This window comes from Bos indicus x Bos taurus, chromosome X, assembly GCF_003369695.1.
Source record: "Bos indicus x Bos taurus breed Angus x Brahman F1 hybrid chromosome X, Bos_hybrid_MaternalHap_v2.0, whole genome shotgun sequence".
Classification (NCBI taxonomy): Eukaryota; Metazoa; Chordata; class Mammalia; order Artiodactyla; family Bovidae; genus Bos; species Bos indicus x Bos taurus.
The window spans coordinates 29,173,299-29,190,744 of NC_040105.1; the positions used below are offsets into that span (position 1 = coordinate 29,173,299).

Here is a 17,446-nt window from a genome sequence, read left to right on the forward strand (position 1 = left end):
GTGTGTCACGTTTTGATACCTCTTGCAATGTTCACACCCTCAACAGCAAAAATGATGGACTCAATGAAGGCTCAGATAGTGGTTAGCATCTTTTTTGTTTTAGCAAAAAAGTGTTTCTATTTAAGACATCAGGGATTGGGGGCAAGAGGAGAAGGGGACGACAGAGTATGAGATAGCTGGATGGCATCACTGACTCGATGGACGTGAGTCTCAGTGAACTCTGGGAGTTGGTGATGGACAGGGAGGCCTGACGTGCTGCAATTCATGGGGTCGCAAAGAGTCAGACACGACTGAGTGACTGATCTAATCTGATATTGTTCTGAGGCACGATGCTATTGCCCACTTAATAACCTGTAGTATAGTATAAACATAAATTTTTTGAAAGCACTGGAAACCAAAAAATTTGTATGACTCAATTGTGATATGGACTTTCTTTGGGGGTTGAGACCCAAACCTGTAGTATTTTCTGAGTCTGCCTGTGCTTTGGGATTGTGAGTAAATCAGAGAGACATCATGTGAAGCTGGCATGGAATGTGTCCTGTGCTGTTATTCCAGTACAGGGAAACCCTGGGCAGATTAGATGGTTTATTCATGTTTTCTCCTGTCTGTGGTTTCCCAGAAATCAAGGTGGCACTCCCCTGAGGTGGGATGATGCCTTGAAGCCGCTGGACTGGCACTCTCTGCCCTTGGTGGGGGATCTAGAGCCCACACCACTAAAATAATAATAATAATTGAAATCAAGTTATCTTGACTGTAATTTGGCAAACAATAGGGAAGGAATAGACACTTGTGGGTGGTTAAATGAATGAAAGTGGGAGTGGTTTATGAAAAAGGTCAAGTGAGAGATAGGTAAGATTGGGGCCCTTGAAACATTTTGGAGCTTTCTGTTACATCCACTGAGGATGTCTACCTCATGGTGACGTTCAGTGGCATACTCCTAACTGGGATATGCTAGTTTTCCTTGCTAACCAGTATTTTTCTGATTTATTTATTGATGAGTTTGGAGATAAGTGTACTCCTGTGAAATGACCACCACAGTTTATGCCATAAACATATCCATTACCTCCAAAATTTCCCTCTCATCCTTTTTTTTTTTTCCTCTCATCCTTTTTAAGTTTATTTTTAATTGGAGTATATAGTTGCTTTACAATATTGTGTTGGTTTCTGCCATACATCAACATGAATCGGCCATAGGTATACATATGTCCCCTCCCCCTTGAACATCCCCCCACCTCCCACTTCTTCCCACCCATCTAGGTTTTCACAGAGCACCAGTTTGAGCTCCCTGCATCACACAGCAAATCCCCATTGGCTGTCGATGTTCCATATGGTAATGTGTATGTTTCAGTATTACTCTCGGTTTGTCCCTCCCTCTCATCCACCCCTGTGTCACCAAGTCTGTCCTCTATGTCTGCATCTCCATCCTGCCCTGCAAATACATTCATCAATGCTGTCTCCTAGATTCCATGTATATGTGTCAGGATACGATGTTTATATTTCTCTTTCTGACTTTCTTCACTCCGTATAATAGGCTCTAGGTTCACCCAGTACATTGGAACTCACTCAAATATGGTCTTTTTATGGCTGAGTAGTATTTCATTGTATACATGAACCAGAGCTCCTTTATCCATTCAGCGATGGACATCTGGGTTGCTTCTGTGGCCTATCTGTTATAAATAGTGCTGCAATGAACATCGGAGTACATGTGTCTTATTCAGTTATGGTTTCCTAAGGGTTTATGCCCAGTAGTGGGATGGTTGGGTCATGTGGTAATTTTATTCCTAATTTTTTAGGAAACTTTATATTCTTCTCCATAGAGGCTGTATCAATGTACATTCCCACCAACAACGCAAGAGAGTTCCCTTTTCTCCACACCCTCTCCAGCATTTATTGTTTATAGACTTTTTGATGATGGCCATTTTGACAGATGCCTTCTCACACTTTATGTTTTGTGTCTGGGATAAGAACACTTGCCATAAGATTTGACCTCTTAGAGAGTATACAATATAGTATTTTTAACTATATTTTTAACTATAAGTATTTTAAACTATAAGTATTTTTAACTATAATATATATTATATATATATAATAATAACTACTATATTATATAGTAGATCCTTAGAACTTATTCATTTTGTATAATTAAACTTTGTAATTTTTGATTAATACTGAGAATTGGAATACTGCCTGCTGTATCAGTGAATAAACACTGTCAGTTATCGACAGTTGCAGCCACCACGGATGGTGAACCCTGAGGGAACACAGGATGCAAAAATACAGGATACGGGCCCCAGATATGTGAAGTTCATATCAAAGGAATGATTTCAGTGAGCCCCGATTCTTGCATCTTTCCATATATGGAAAAGTGCTAAATTCCTTAACCAGGGTTATCTGGTTTTCCTTCATTTATCTTAATCTTTTGATATTCAGACTACCTGCCCTTTGTTGCAAAACTTCTATGTAACCTGGCTCCTCCCCTCCCTTCTTTGGAGCAGTTCTCTCAGGGTTACTCGAGACACTGCCTCCTGGGTTGAAGTCCTAAACGTCTGTACCAAAGGGAACATACCTGTCAGCTTTTAGGCTGTGAATGTTTTTTTTTTTTTTTTTTCTTTTAATTTATTTATTTTAATTGGAGGCTAATTACTTTACAATATTGTAGTGGCTTTTGCCATACATTGACATGAATCAGCCATGGGTGTACATTGTTCCCTTTCCTGACCCCCCTCCCACCTCCCTCCCCATCCCATCTCTCAGGGTCATCCCAGTACACCAGCCCTGAACACCCTGTCTCATGCAGAGACTGTGAATGTTTTTTAAGTCTACAGTTCCTTCTCATTCACCCTCCCATAGACCATGGTAACCATTACTCTGCTCTCTGTTTTTTTGACTTTGACCAATTTAGATTCTTCATATAAATGACATGCAGTATTTGTCCTTCTGTGTCTGGCTTATTTCACCGTAGCAGAAGGTCCTCTAGGTTTATCCACGCTGTCATAACTGGGGAGGTTAGCTTCTTTTTAAGGCTGAATGGCATTCCATTATATGTATATTTTGCATCTTCTTTATCCATTCATCTGTCACTGGACACCTAGGATGCTTCCCTTTCTTGGCCATTGTGAGTAGTGCTGCAATGAACATGGGAGTGCAGAGCTCTCTTCGAGGTCCTGATTTCAGTTCCTTTGGATAGTGGTGGAATGTGGAAAGTATTATGTGTTATTTTTGATTTTTTAAGGAACTGCTACACTGTTTTCCCTGTAAATTGGCTGTACCAATTTATATTCGTACCAGCAGTTTTGAGTATGTATAGTTTACTAAGAAACTTGCAAACTGTCTTCCAAAGTGGCTCTACCATTTTGCATCACCACCACTGAGGAATGAGAGTTCTTGTTGATTCACTTCCTTACCAGCATTTGGTGTTGTCAGTCCTTTGAATGCTGGCCATTCTGAAAGGGTTGTTGTGATATCTGTTTGTTTTTTTTTTTTTTAATTTGCAGTTCCCTAATGGTATATGGGGAGAAGGCAATGGCACCCCACTCCAGTACTGTTGCCCGGAAAATCCCATGGATGGAGGAGCCTGGTAGGCTGCAGTCCATGTGGTCGCTAAGAGTCAAACATGACTGAGCAACTTCACTTTCATTTTCCACTTTCATGCATTGGAGAAGGAAATGGCAACCCACTCCAGTGTTCTTGCCTGGAGAATCCCATGGATGGAGAAGCCTGGTAGGCTGCAGTCCATGGGGTTGCACAGAGTCAAACACGACTGAAGCCACTTAGCAGCAGCAGCAGCAGCAGCAATGGTATATGATGTGGAGCATTTTTCCATATGCTTGTTTGCCATCTCTGTATCTTCTTGGGCAAGGTATCTATTCCTATCTTTTGTCCATTTTTTTTTAGATGTTAGTTTTCTTCTTATTAATATTAAGAGGTCTTTGTATATTTTAGATTAGAGCCTTCATCAGATATGTCTTTTGCAAGTATTTTCTCCCAGACTATGGCTCATCTTCTAGTTCTCTTGGTGTATTTTTATAGAGCAGCAGTTGAAGGGAATAAAATCTACCTTATCAATTATTTCTTTCATGGATCCCCATCACTTTTTTCTGTGATGATATTTTGTGGATTGGTTTGCTCTGTGGCACATGGGATCTTAATTCCCCATCCAGGGTTTGAACTCACAGCCCTTGCACTGGAGGCACAGTGTTTGTAAAATTTTAGCTTTTTTATTTTGTGTTGGGGTATAGCAAATTAACACTATTGTGACAGTTTTCAGGTGAACAGTGAAGGGACTCAGCCATACATATACACGTATCCACTCTCCCCCAAACTTCCATCAGTACTGCCACATAATACTAAGCAGAGTTCCCTGTGTTATACGGTACATCCTTGTTGCTTATTCATTTTAAATATAGCAGTGTGTACATGTCCATCGGAAATCCCCTAACTATCCCTGTCCCACATCCTTCCCCAGCGACAACCATAAATTTGTTCTCTGAGACTGTAAGTCTATTTTGTAGTTAAATTCATTTGTATCATCTCTTTTTAAATTATACATCTAAGATATGTCATATAATATTTCTCCTTCTCTGTCTGAGTCACTTCAACCAGTAACAATCTCTAGGTCCATCATGTTGCAGATTGGCGGTTGCCACAAGAAGGGTTTGGAGGATGGATGAAATGGGTGTAAGTGACCAAATGGCATAAACATTCACAACTTTCACTTACAAAATAAAGAAGCCCTATTGTTCTTGCCTGGAGAATCCCAGGGATTGGGGAGCCTGGTGGGCTGCCATCTATGGGGTCGCACATATTCGGACAGACTGAAGCGACGTAGCAGCAGCAGCAGCAGCAGGCATATAATGTACAGAATGGTGACTGTAGTTAATCATTGCTGTTGCTAGTGGCCAAGTGGTTTCCTACTCTCTGCAACCCCATGGATTGTGGCTTGCCAGCCTCCTCTGTCTTTGGAATTTTCCATGCAAGAATACTGGATTGGGTTGTCGTGTCCTCCTCCAGGGCATCTTCCCGACCCAGGAATTGAATCCACATCTCCTGTATCAACAGGAAGATTCTTTACCACTGCGCCACCAAGGAAGCACATAGTTAATAATACTGTATTGTATATGTGAAAGTTCCTGAGAGAATATATATATTTTTTTTAATTTAATTTTATTTTTTAAGTTTACAATATTGTATAGGTTTTGCCATATATAAAAATGAATCCGCCACAGGTATACATTTGTTCCCCATGCTGAACCCTCCTCCCTCCTCCCTCCCCATACCATCCCTCTGGGTCATCCCAATAACCCTGGGTATGAGACAACAAAAGAGACACTGATGTATAGAACAGTCTTTTGGCTCTGTGGGAGAGGGAGAGGGTGGGATGATTTGGGAGAATATATACATTTTTAAAGTGAGGTATAGTTGTTGTGGGCTTCCCTGGTGGCTCAGATGGCAAAGAATCTTCCTGCAATGTAGGAGAACTGGGTTTGATCACTTAGTCAGGAAGATCCCCTGGAGAAGGGAATGGTTACCCACTCCAGTGGGTAATTCTTACTTGGAGAATTCCATCGATAGAGGAGCCTGGCAGGCTACTGTCCTTAGGGTCAAAAAGAGTTGAACAAGACTGAGCAACTAACATTTTCACTTCATTTTCATAGATGATGTACAATATTTTATGTTTCAGGGACACAACAAAGTGATTCACAATTTGTAAATGTGATGTTCCATTTATAGTTATTATAAAATATTGGTATATCCCCTTTGTTTTGCAGTATATCATTGTAGCTTATCTATTTTATACATATAAGTTTGCACCTCTTAATCTTCCATCCCTGCCCTTACCCTCCCCCTTGCTGCTCTCCCCTGGTAACCACTGCTAGCTTGTTCTCTGTATCTGTCAGTCTGCTTCATCTCCCTAGTCTGTTTTATTTTTTAATTCTCCATATAAATGGTATTATACAGCATTTGTCTTCCTCTCTCTCACATATTTCACTTAACATAATGCCTTCCAATCAATCCATGTTCTTGAAAATGGCAAAAGTTCATTCTTTTTTATGATTGAGTAATATTCCATTGTGTGTGTGTGTGGATCTTTTCAAATTAGTGGGTTTTTTTTTTTTCATTTGTAGCAGTAATTTAAAGTAAGTTGAGCGCCGAAGAATTGATGCTTTTGAACTGTGCTGTTGGAGAAGACTCTTGAGAGTCCCTTGTACTACAAGGAGATCCAACCAATCCATTCTGAAGGAGATCAGCCCTGGGATTTCTTTGGAAGGACTGATGCTAAAGCAGAAACTCCAGTACTTTGGCCACTTCATGTGAAGAGTTGTCTCATTGGAAAAGACTGTGACAGAGGATGAGATGGCTGGATGGCATCACCGATTCGGATGTGAGTCTGAGTGAACTGCGGGAATTGGTGATGGACAGGGAGGCCCGGCATGCTGCACTTCTTGGGGTCGCAAAGAGTCACCTGAGCGACTTAACTGAACTGGAAGTTTATTCAAGCTTTAATGCAGGTTATTCTGACTTTAAGGTAGCATCACATGGCATACTTCTGAGTACATTCCTGAAAAATTCTTTTGTACTTATTTCTGTTTTATAGGTCTATGCAACGTCTGGCACTGGGGAGGCTATCATCTGGGTTCTGATCACATAGCAGTGAACAAATGGATACCAGAACTTTAGAAATCATGAAAGCAAGAGACCACAGTGATCCTAGAGTAGCGAACCAAGTGTTGCCATTAGTTTTCATCTCTGGATGATAAATTCTGTTGCAAATGCAACCCAGGTAGTATGAACGGATAGTCTTTAAGGAAATGAATTGTCACAGAGAATAAACTGCCTTGATATGTATGGGTTGCCATTCTTTTCCGTAATTGTGATTTGCCCATGAAATGTATCATCCCCAACTGGACCTGCAGAATATTGTCCTGGAGGGTCACTGGCCCCATCACTAAGTGCCTTAGTAATCCATTTCAGCACCACAGTCTGTGCTTTTTGTCTGACTCCTCACTGTCTCAGTGTGTGCTCAAAGGTCTGGCCAAAACTCCTGATTATCTGGTGGTTGGGAAGGACTGTCTCTTCATGTCACACTGGCTGTGCCAGTCACAGGTGCCTTCTTAATAAACAGGGAGGTTGGACTGGGGTGGGGTCACTGGCACAGAGTAGATGAGGCTGTAGGGGAAGGGGCGATGACCAGTGGAAACCCTTAGACTCAGAAAAGCATCGAGTACCTGACGGAGACCATCCAAATTAGTGGGTTTTTTTTTTTCCAGATACACAACCAGGCATGGGATTGCTGGGTCATGTGTTAGTTCTGGTTTTAGATTTTGAGGACCCTCCTTACTGTTATCCATTGTAGCTGCACCAATTGACATTCCCACCAACAGTGTACAAATCTTGTCCACATGCTCACCAACATTTGTTATTTCTGTTCCTTTTGAATGATAGCCCTTCTGATAGATATAAGATAATACCTCATTGTGGTTTAAATTTGCATTCATATGATGATTAACGATGTTAAACATCGTTTCATGTGCCTCTCAGCTATTTGTATGTCTTCTTTGGAAAAATGTGTATTTAAGTCTTCCACCCATATCTTTCTTGATTTTTTTTAAACTGTTATATCAACTGTTTATATATTTTGGATATTAACCCTTTATTGCTTACATCATTGGCAAATATTTTATCCCATATAATAGGTTGGCTTTTCATTTTGTTGATGGTTTCCTTTGCTGTACAAAAGCTTTTAACTTTAATTACAACCCATTTATTTATTTTTGCTTTTATTTCCCTAACTTTAGGAGACAGAACCAAAAAAATATTGTTATGATTTATGTCAAAGTGTGTTCTGCTCATATTATCTTCTAAGAGTTTTATGGTTTCCACTCTTATAGCTAGGTCTTTAATCCCTTTTCAGTTTACTTTTGTATATAGTTTTAGAGAATATACTGATCTCATTCTTTGAGAGCTACATGTCAAAGAATGAGATTAGAGCATAAATATAATTTGGTAATGTCAGAAAATTAAATGTGCTTTTATATTTGAGCCAGTAATTCAGTGTTTTCAGAAATTAACTCTGAAGAGACATCCACAACCATATGAAAATATGTAAATGCCTATGCACATGTTAATTGAGGGAACATGATATATCCACAGAGTGGAGTACTACAAAGCTATAAAAAGGAATGAGTACAATTTTGTAAACTAATATGGAGTGCTTCCATGATAGATATAGATATATAAAAGAATGTGGGAGTCTGGAGTTAATGTCAATGATACCAAGTGCAGTGCCTTCCCATTCTGGTATGAAGAGGCTTTGAGAGCTGAAGAAGGAGAACCAGAGCCAGAGCTGCAGCCAGGGCTCTTATGGTGCCAGGGCCAGTGCACTTTCTGGAGCATGTCCAAATTTCCTCCTACCCCTAGTGAAGTCTGAGCAGATACTTCACATTGCATTTCAGGAAAGCAGGCAATCTTCCCACTAGCGGAGGGCCACGGTGGGGCTCATGGAAATTCAGCATATAACGTATTTATTTGTGTTCCTATACAATATGCACAAATTGGAGGTTTTTCTTTTCTCTGTTTTTAAATGTTGTTCCTTTTAATTAAAGATGTGTTTAGCTTCAGAGTGCAAGTACACTAATGGCACAGCTCCGACATGTACTGCAGATTATCAAATTGAAAACTAAGAAATTTCGTATTACATAGCACAGACTGAAATTCTTGGATCATTTCTTGTCATTCGGAACAAGATAACATGATATTGCAATATGCATTTTTTTGTGAAAATGGAAATTTTTCCACAGTGAAGTCTGTGTGATTATCAGATACAGAAAAAAATCTTAACAGGTATTCACTTCTTCGTTTGTTTTATTTGTTTAGTCTTTCTTTGTAAAATTGAAGTTTATTTATCTGGATTGGCTTTGCTTATTTAAGAATGTGGGAGAAGTGAAATTCCAAAACACTGCTTTCTTGCACACTTGCACTATAGTTGTTCAAATATCAATTTAGCATCTGCTCTTTGGAAGGCTTCTGGGTGGTTTTGGGGATGCTAAGAAAAATAAACTCAAGCCCTTCTTATAGAATTCTAGAGTCTTAAGAGCAGCATTCAATAAAGTAGCTGGTGAACTGAGATCTAAGGGCCCAATAAAAATGAGGTGTAAGGAGGTGAGGGGATTGAGGGCTTCCTCATGAGGAGTCTAGTGTAAATACACTGAGGCAAGGCACTTGGAGACTTTAGGACAATAAAAGTCTGGCAGTGGAAAGTAGTTTTAAGTTAGGCTACAGGGCGAGCCCACCAGGGAGGCTGTGGAAACACTGAATAGGGGTCAGACCCTCAGATGGTGGGTCTCAAAGTTGAGAGACTTAAGCCTGGAATGGAAAACTACCCTGAACAATTGCTTTGGAATCATGGGGCTTCCCAGGTGGCTCAGTGGTAAAGAACCCGCCTGCCAATGCAGGAGACATGGGTTCAATCCCTGGGTCAGGAAGCTGCCCCTGGAGGAGGAAATGGCTACCCAATCCAGTATTTTTGCCTGGAGAATCCCATGGACAGAGCAATCTGTTCAGTCCATGGGGTAGAAAAGGGTCACACACGGCGAGTGACTAAACAGCAACACGAGTAGACCAGAGAGAAATCCCCCCTGGGGAGGGGATGGAGTGTGCCCTGTGCTCCTGTCCCAGTGCCGGTGAACACAGGGCACAACCTAGATGTCTCATGCACATCATCTCCAAGGAGATTCTGTGAAATAAAAGTAGTAGTAGAATGAACCCGGAAACTCAGAAGCAAGTGGGCTGACACTCTTTGCTGTGAGTCGTGGAAACAGAGCTCATTTTATTGAAAGGGCATTCCATTCAGCGTTTTTGGCTATGTTGATAATTCCACCAAAGTCTGTGAGGTGAGTCTATTTTAGGTGATGGTGTAATTGATGAAGATGGGGGCTTATATTATTTAGTTACTTATTTATTTGGCTATGCTTGCTCTTATCTTTGGCATGCATGATCCTTGATCTTCCTTGCAGCCTGCGAGTTCTTTAGTTGCAGCATGAGGAATGTTTCAGTTGTGGCATATAGGATCTTTAGTTGTGGCATGTGAACTGTTGGTTGTGGCAAGCTGTGGCATGTGGGACCTAGTTCCCTGATCATCAGTGGATCCCAGGCCTCCTGCATTGGGAGTGCAGAGTCTTAACCCCTGGACCACTAAGGAAGTCTCTAGGAGTTGTTCAGATGAAAGAGCAGCCGGGAAGGAAGACAGAATTAGTCTCAGAATCAAATTTAGATTCTTTGAATTTTTTCCAGTTAAAAAACTACCCCCTCACTCAAAATACGATCTAGTAGTGGAAATGAAAGATTCTTTCCAAACAGCATTTTGGACTGATTTGGTGTTTCATGTCCAAGAATGCCACAGATTCTCTGACATCTCCTGGATTTAAAAGATTCCTCAGGGTCGGTGGTATCCTCCAGGATGAAAATGATCATAATCATAGTAAAAACAGATATTGTGTAAAGTCCAGTGTGGTCCAGGCAGTGTGCCAGGTGCTTTAGCTACATGCCACTAGCCCTACAAAAGCCACTTCACCTGAGGCTCCTGGATTTTGGGGATGGACCCAAGTCCACACAACTGATAAGAGACAGAGCTGGGACTAGAGTGCTGGTCTGAATTTGTCCACAGCATGTACCCTTCCACTTGTCCTGGCCTGAGGTGCTAATGAGTCAGTTAATTCACTGTCTTCTAGCACTCAAACATGTATCTTGAGTGACAGAAAGAAGGACTCTGTGATGGAAACACTGGGATGGAATACATAGCTAATGCAATACAAACACCAAAATAATTAAGAGCTGTGAATAAAGGAGAGAAGGAGATAATGCTCAGTTAGCAAATGATCACCTGCATGTGCAAATTCAGACACCCTCAAGTGATTGAGGGCTTACAAGATTATCTGGCGCTATCCTTCTATGTAGAAGGTAATTTTATTTGTTTTAATTAAAAATAGTTATTTCTATTGATTTTTTGACTGCTCTGGGTCTTAGTTGTGGCACTTGGAATCTTTGTTGCCACGTGCAGGCTCTTTAGTTGTGGAATGTGAGATTTTAGGTGTGGCACGAGAACTCTTAGTTGTTGGATGTGAGATTTTTAGTTGTGGCATGTGGGATCATGTTACCTGACTAGGGATCAAACAAAGGACCCCTGCATTGGGAGCGCATAACCACTGGACCAACAGGGAGGTGCTGAGAGTAAATTTAGAACTACCCTAAATCTGGTGACTCAGATGGTACCGAATGCGCCTGCAACGCAGGAGACCTGGGTTCGATCTCTGGGTTGGGCACAATCCCTGTGGAGGGCATGTAACACACTTCAGTATTCTTGCCTGGAGAATCTGCATCGACAGAGGAGCCTGGCGAGCTACAGTACATGGGGTCACAAAGAGTGGGACATGACTGAGTGATTAAGCACACACCCTAAATCTGGCTGAAGAGCAGGAATATATCACCTCTATCTCTTTGACATCATAACATCTGTCCTGAGTCCCTTAATTTCTGCTGCGTTTTCCTAATTTTACATCACTTCTGGGACTGAGACCCATTTTCTCCAAGATTTGCTAGAGGGTAACTGCTCACTGTTTGTAGGAATATGCATTCCCCAGGAAGACTTTAATCAAGGGACAGAAGCTGATATGAGAACCTCCATGAAGGAGGACTGAGGAGACAATCACCCCTGAATATAGTGGTCACCCAAAGACTAAGAAGAGGAATCTTAGATCAGTAGAAGGAGCAGTCCCAGGCTGTGGTAGATGTAGTGAGGATGCTAAGCAATAGGAATCAGAAGGACTCAAATTGCATCCCCACTGTCTATTCTCAGAGGCCCTGATGGACTAGTATCACATGAGGATCATCCTGACTTCCAACTTGGAATTCTCAGGAGACTAGGACCTTGATGTAAGACAAGAAGCTTCATAAAACAGAGAGTGGAGTTACAGGATTCGTCATGGGTCAATGTGAGGGCCTGAAAGTGCACTCACAGTAGCACACACTAGGCCCTGGAAAATCACTGATGCTGTGGTCCCCAGGAAGCTCTGGGCACAGGTGTCAGGTTGATTTCAGCCTAGAAATCTTAGCGAGGTGAGACCTCTGTCTGATACAATCAGCCGCAGTTTCGCAGAGCGAGGGACCTGAATCCAAGGAGGACGTCACATGCGATGCTGAGTGTTAGCGGGGACCCCTGCAGAGGGAGCCGAACAGAATTCTGTAAATTCTTAGCCCTGAAGCCCATAGGAGCTACTTCTGAGTGGCCCGCTCATTCAACCTGTGTGATCTTAGGGAGGATTGAGTCTCCTTTAGCCATATCAGAAGCCAGATCTGCAGATGGGGGTGTCTTGACCATAACCGGACTTAAGGTGAGGACCATCAGTGCTAGTGAGAGGATCTCTCCCCCAACGAAGGAGGCTCACAGAGTGGCAAACCACCTGACAAGCAGAGATGCTCAGCCCAGTGCTGGCCTCCCACCACTAGGGACTTGGGAAGGCGAGGGCTTTGTTTGGGAGCTGGAAGACTTGGGTTCATGGGAGGGGGCATCCTGGGCTCCGATACACTGCACAAGGAGGACCCAAGGATGGATGAATATTGAGCTACCGGGTTCCTGTAGCACGCTGCCCCTGCTGTCATCACTGGGAGACCCCACGTAGGACCTTACGCAGCTCCCTCCACTTCCGCTTTGAAATCCAGCAGATTGACCGGTAGCCGTGGCGACCGTATGGCGGAGACTTAGTGCTCAGGACTCGTCCAGAACCAAGGTGAGGACGTGAATGTAGCTCATGGGACTTTCCCAACCCTCCCAGTAATAAAAGTGAGCCATGCACATCCCACCCTTGTGATATGGCTCTTTTGAGTCCCTCAGGGCTATCGGCTGAATGTGGTCTAGAGTGTCTCAGGCTAAGGTGTTGGTCTCCGGGGGTAGGCCCAGATTCTACCCCCGGAGGAGCTCTAGGACCTAGATGAGGGCCCTGAGGGCTGATGAGCAGACTTCGACACAACCAAGGGGACCACACTGAGCAGACCCCCTGTACTGGGCTCTAGGAGGCCCCAGGTAGAGCTGGCCAACTGTGGTGCCCCCTGGTGTCCACTGGAGGTAGTTTTGGGGAAGTGAGAGCCTTGCTGTAATGGAATAAACCCAGTTCAACAAAGGGAACTAGTCCGCAACAATATTAATGGCTGTGATGCTGAGTGAGGATGGGGTCTCCTCCCATAAGAAATGGAGTCACATAAGGCACCAGTCCTATTTTGAGGACTGGGAGAATCGGGCGTTTCGACATGACACTTCCTGGGACATCTCAGGGAAGTGAGAGACCAGGTCAGTGGGGGCAGCCTCAGGTTGACAAGGGCGGGTTTCAGGTGTCCTGGTGGATAGTGAGAACCTTGGGGGCTGTGGATGTTCCACACCGCGTCATTCGGACCACATCTCCCTGTCGTCATCCCTGGGAGACTTCAAGGATACATGTCGGTCCCCACTACGGGCTAATGGGGAAGTAAGGGTCTTGGTCTGAATGGAGTGGTCAGCAGAGGGAGAAACCTTAGACCCTGTCATGAGTCAAATGTAGAGCTTGGTTGCTTCTGTGTCGTGGCTATTGTAAATAGTGCTGCAGTGAAGACGAGTACAAGTGTCTTTTTCCGTTACTGTTTCCTCAGGGTATATGACCACTAGTGGGGTTGTTGGCTTATGTGGTAGTTTTATTCCTAGTTTTTGTAAGCAGAGTGAATTAAGTCAGAAAGAGGAAAGCCAATATCATATATTAATGCATATATATGGAATCCAGAAAGATGGTACTGATGAACCTATTTGCAGGGCAGCCTGGAGATACCCATATGGAGAACACATTCATGGACCCAGTGGGGGAAGGAGAAGGAGGGGCAGATTGAGAGAGTAACATTGAAAACGTACACATTACCATATGGAAAATAGATAACCAGTAGGAAGTAGTTTTATGACCAGGGAGTTCAAAGCCAGTGCTCTGTAATAACTTAAGAGGGTGTGACGTGGGAGGGAGTTTCAAGATGGAGGAGACATAAGATATACCTATGACTGATTCATATTGATGTGTGGCAGAAACTGGTACACTATTATAAATTAATATTGTAATAATATAAAAAATAATTTTATTTTCAAAAAGACATATAGGAGAAACCAGAAGCAAAAAAATATTTTAGACCTTGAATTGGGATCTTGTGAGGGTCCACAGGGACATCAACCTGCCTACACCAGATTTTGTTCTCAGGAGACCGTGTTTGGTAAGATAAGGTCATCTTCACTTCCTGATTTTGGGACATGGAGTGATTGGATTTTACTATCAAGCAGTCATCACTTCAGGAGAAAGTTGAGCTTCTCTACCAGGAGCCCAATTGAATAACCTGAGTGAGGACTCAGTACATCCATCCCAACCCTCAGATTTCAGCCCAGGAAATCTCAGGGATGGCCTGTGAGGCTGAGCACCTTCTTTACTGTTTTATATGAAGTCTACGGGAGGGGAAATGTCTAGTATGAAGGTGCAGACACCAGTCCACAAATGGATAATGGTGCCCAACGTTTTAAGGAGCCAAGGTAAGGACCTTGAATGATGATCCCAGTGAACTCAGGATAGAAAAGACCCTAATGAACTCTCAGCACTGGTTATATATCTCCTGGCAGGGAGGTGGACTGGGGCATCCCTTCACTTACCTCTGGATCATGGGGAAGTCTAAAGTGTCTACATCAGAGTAGCGGAGGGAAGGGTGCCAAGGCTCCTCCAGGACTTGACGTGATAATACTGAAGTAGAACTTAGAAAACCCCACTGCTGGCACCTGCTGTCACCTGAGTAAATCCAGAGGAGGGCTGAGAGGATGCAGAGGAAAAGTAAGGCCTCTGTTCTTCCTCTGTGGGATTCTGTGGGAACGTGGGAGGGAGTTTCAAGATGGAGGAGACATAAGATATACCTATGGCTGATTCATATTGATGTGTGGCAGAAACTGGTACACTATTATAAATTAATATTGTAATATTGCAAAAAATAATTTTATTTTCAAAAAGACATATGGGAGAAACCAGAAGCAAAAAAATACTTTAGACCTTGAATTGGGATCTTGTGGGGGTCCACAGGGACGTCAACCTGCCTGCACCAGATTTTGTTCTCAGGAGACCGTGAATGGTCTGAGCAGGAAAACAGGAGCCTTGTGGGTTCTTAGAGCAGTGTCCTCAAGGACACCTGCAGAGGCAGCCTTTGATTAAGCCAAGGTAGAGTCTCCCTGTTTTAAGGTGCTCATGTCACCTCATTCTCCATCCTCCAGGTGCCCCAGTCTCCTGTGTATTGGCCCAGACTCCTGCCTGTGGTCCCTGACCACAGCCATCATGCCTTGTGGGCAGAAGAGTAAGCACTGTGCTCGTGAGAAATGTCCCCAAGCCCGAGCTGAGACCCAGGGTCTTCATGATCAGGCTACCACATCTGGGGGAGAAGAGACCACCTCCTCCTCCCCTCCTGATTCAGAAAGTGCTCTCTCAAGCTTGTCTGCTGCTGGCACCTCCAAGGGGCCTCCGGGAGCCCAAGGCACCACCAGTGCTGCTGCAGGTGCTATACGCAAAAGATGTGGTGGTGGTGGCGCAGCACGCTCAAGATCTGGTGTAGGTGCTGAGGGCCAAGTTCAGGAAGGTGAAAATTCCTCCCAGGCCTCAGCTGCTGCTGAGAGCTCTCACACAGATCTTCTGACCAGGAAGGCAGAGCTATTGGTGCAATACATGCTGTATAAGTATAAGATGAGGGAACGCATTAAGAGGTCTGAAATGCTGCAGGAAATCAACAGAAGGTACAAGGAACGATTCCCTGAGATCCTTAGCAGGGCCTCCGAGCGCATGGAGATGGTGTTTGGCCTGGTGCTGAAGGAAGTCAGGCCCAACAGTCACTGCTATACCCTGGTGAGCAACCTAGATCTCAGCGACACTGAGTGCATGAGAGGTGACTTGGGGCTGCCGAAGAATGGTCTTCTGATGCCTCTGCTGGGTGTCATCTACCTGAATGGCAACCACGCCCCTGAGGAGAAGATCTGGAAGTTCCTGAATTTGCTGGGCATCTATGATGGAAGAAGTCACTTCATCTTTGGAGAGCCCAGGAAGCTCATCACAGAAGATCTGGTGCGGGAAGAGTACCTGGAGTACCGCCAGGTGCCTGGCAGCGATCCCCCTCGCTATGAGTTCCTGTGGGGTCCTAAAGCGCTCACAGAAACCAGCAAAACAAAAGTCCTGCAGTTTTTGGCCAAGGTCAAGGATTCGGTCCATCCTGCTTTGCAGCCGCAATATGAAGAGGCTTGGAGAGAGGAAGTAGAGAGCACCGGAGCCAGAGGTGCAGCCAGGGCTGGCACTTCTGCCTCAACCAGGCCTGGTGCTGCCGCCTCAGCTGCTGCTGGCCGTTCTGCTTCGGCCACTGCGCACCCCAGGGCCGCATCCAGCCACTCATCTTGCGCCTAGTGTGATCTGAAGCCCGTTGTTCACTTTGTGGCTGGACAAGCCGGTCAACCTGTGTTCCTGATATGCATCAATAACTTGTTGACTTCATTTCCCCCAATTTTCAGTTGTTAAAACTTTTCAACAGAAAGGTCATTTAGAGTCATGATATAAGTATATGAATGCATTGGTCACACACACTTTGCTGTTTGTCAAATTTAGGAGTAAGAATTTTGTTTTCTCAAATAAATATTGGAATTCCTCACATCACTTTTGTGATCCAGGATGAGAATATCATCACTTTAAGATGAGACTGTCCTTAGAAATATGAAAGACACCACACTAATAGAGGCTCAGAACATTGATACATCATTAGGGAGATAGCTGAAATTTCTTCAGATTTTGGCTGGCTTTACTCTCTGCTTAGTCTGCCTTTTTGTAAATGTAAAAGAAACATACTTGCCTCTGCTTATGGTTTATGGTTTTCAAGAATGAGAATATAAATTATAGCAAATGATTTATTCGTGGCTCTTCTTTTACACAAACATTGAGAATCTGCTCTTAAGAAGTCTTCATGCTTGTACTGGTGATGTTTAGTCAAAAAAAGTCCTAGCCTCTATCCACTCATTATAGTTTCTCAGAGATGCTGTCGTTCTATGGAGGAGGCTGAGATACTCTCTACTTCAGGAAGAACATGAAAGAAGCAGGGTAAAGAGGGCTTGGAGAGAACATATTATTTTGGTTTCATTGCTAAGTGGAATTTTGGCTGATTTGGGAGGTTGGGTCTTTTTTTTCCCCCACTTGGAACACTGCATAGTTTCTGACATCTGATATATTGAAAAAAGAATCCAGCTGATGTAACATCTGAGGTCAAGATAATCATAGAAATAACTGCCGTGGCTCCAAATGTCTCAATAGAGACAGGCACCGTGATAGAAGCTTTCCATAAATACTTATATTCCACCAATCTGACAAGAAAAGGCTTATCAAAC

The 17,446-nt window shown here is 43.4% G+C and overlaps 1 protein-coding gene across 1 annotated transcript; it reads left to right on the top strand.

The window, feature by feature from the left end:
* The first annotated feature begins 12,694 nt into the window (after positions 1–12,694).
* LOC113886806 (melanoma-associated antigen B2-like) lies at positions 12,695–16,721 on the top strand. The gene is made up of 2 exons (XM_027533288.1): positions 12,695–12,782; positions 15,308–16,721. Exon 2 carries the CDS (start codon positions 15,369–15,371, stop codon positions 16,476–16,478), a length of 1,110 nt encoding a protein of 369 aa, XP_027389089.1. The 5' UTR covers positions 12,695–12,782; positions 15,308–15,368; the 3' UTR covers positions 16,479–16,721.
* The last annotated feature ends 725 nt before the right edge of the window (positions 16,722–17,446 follow it).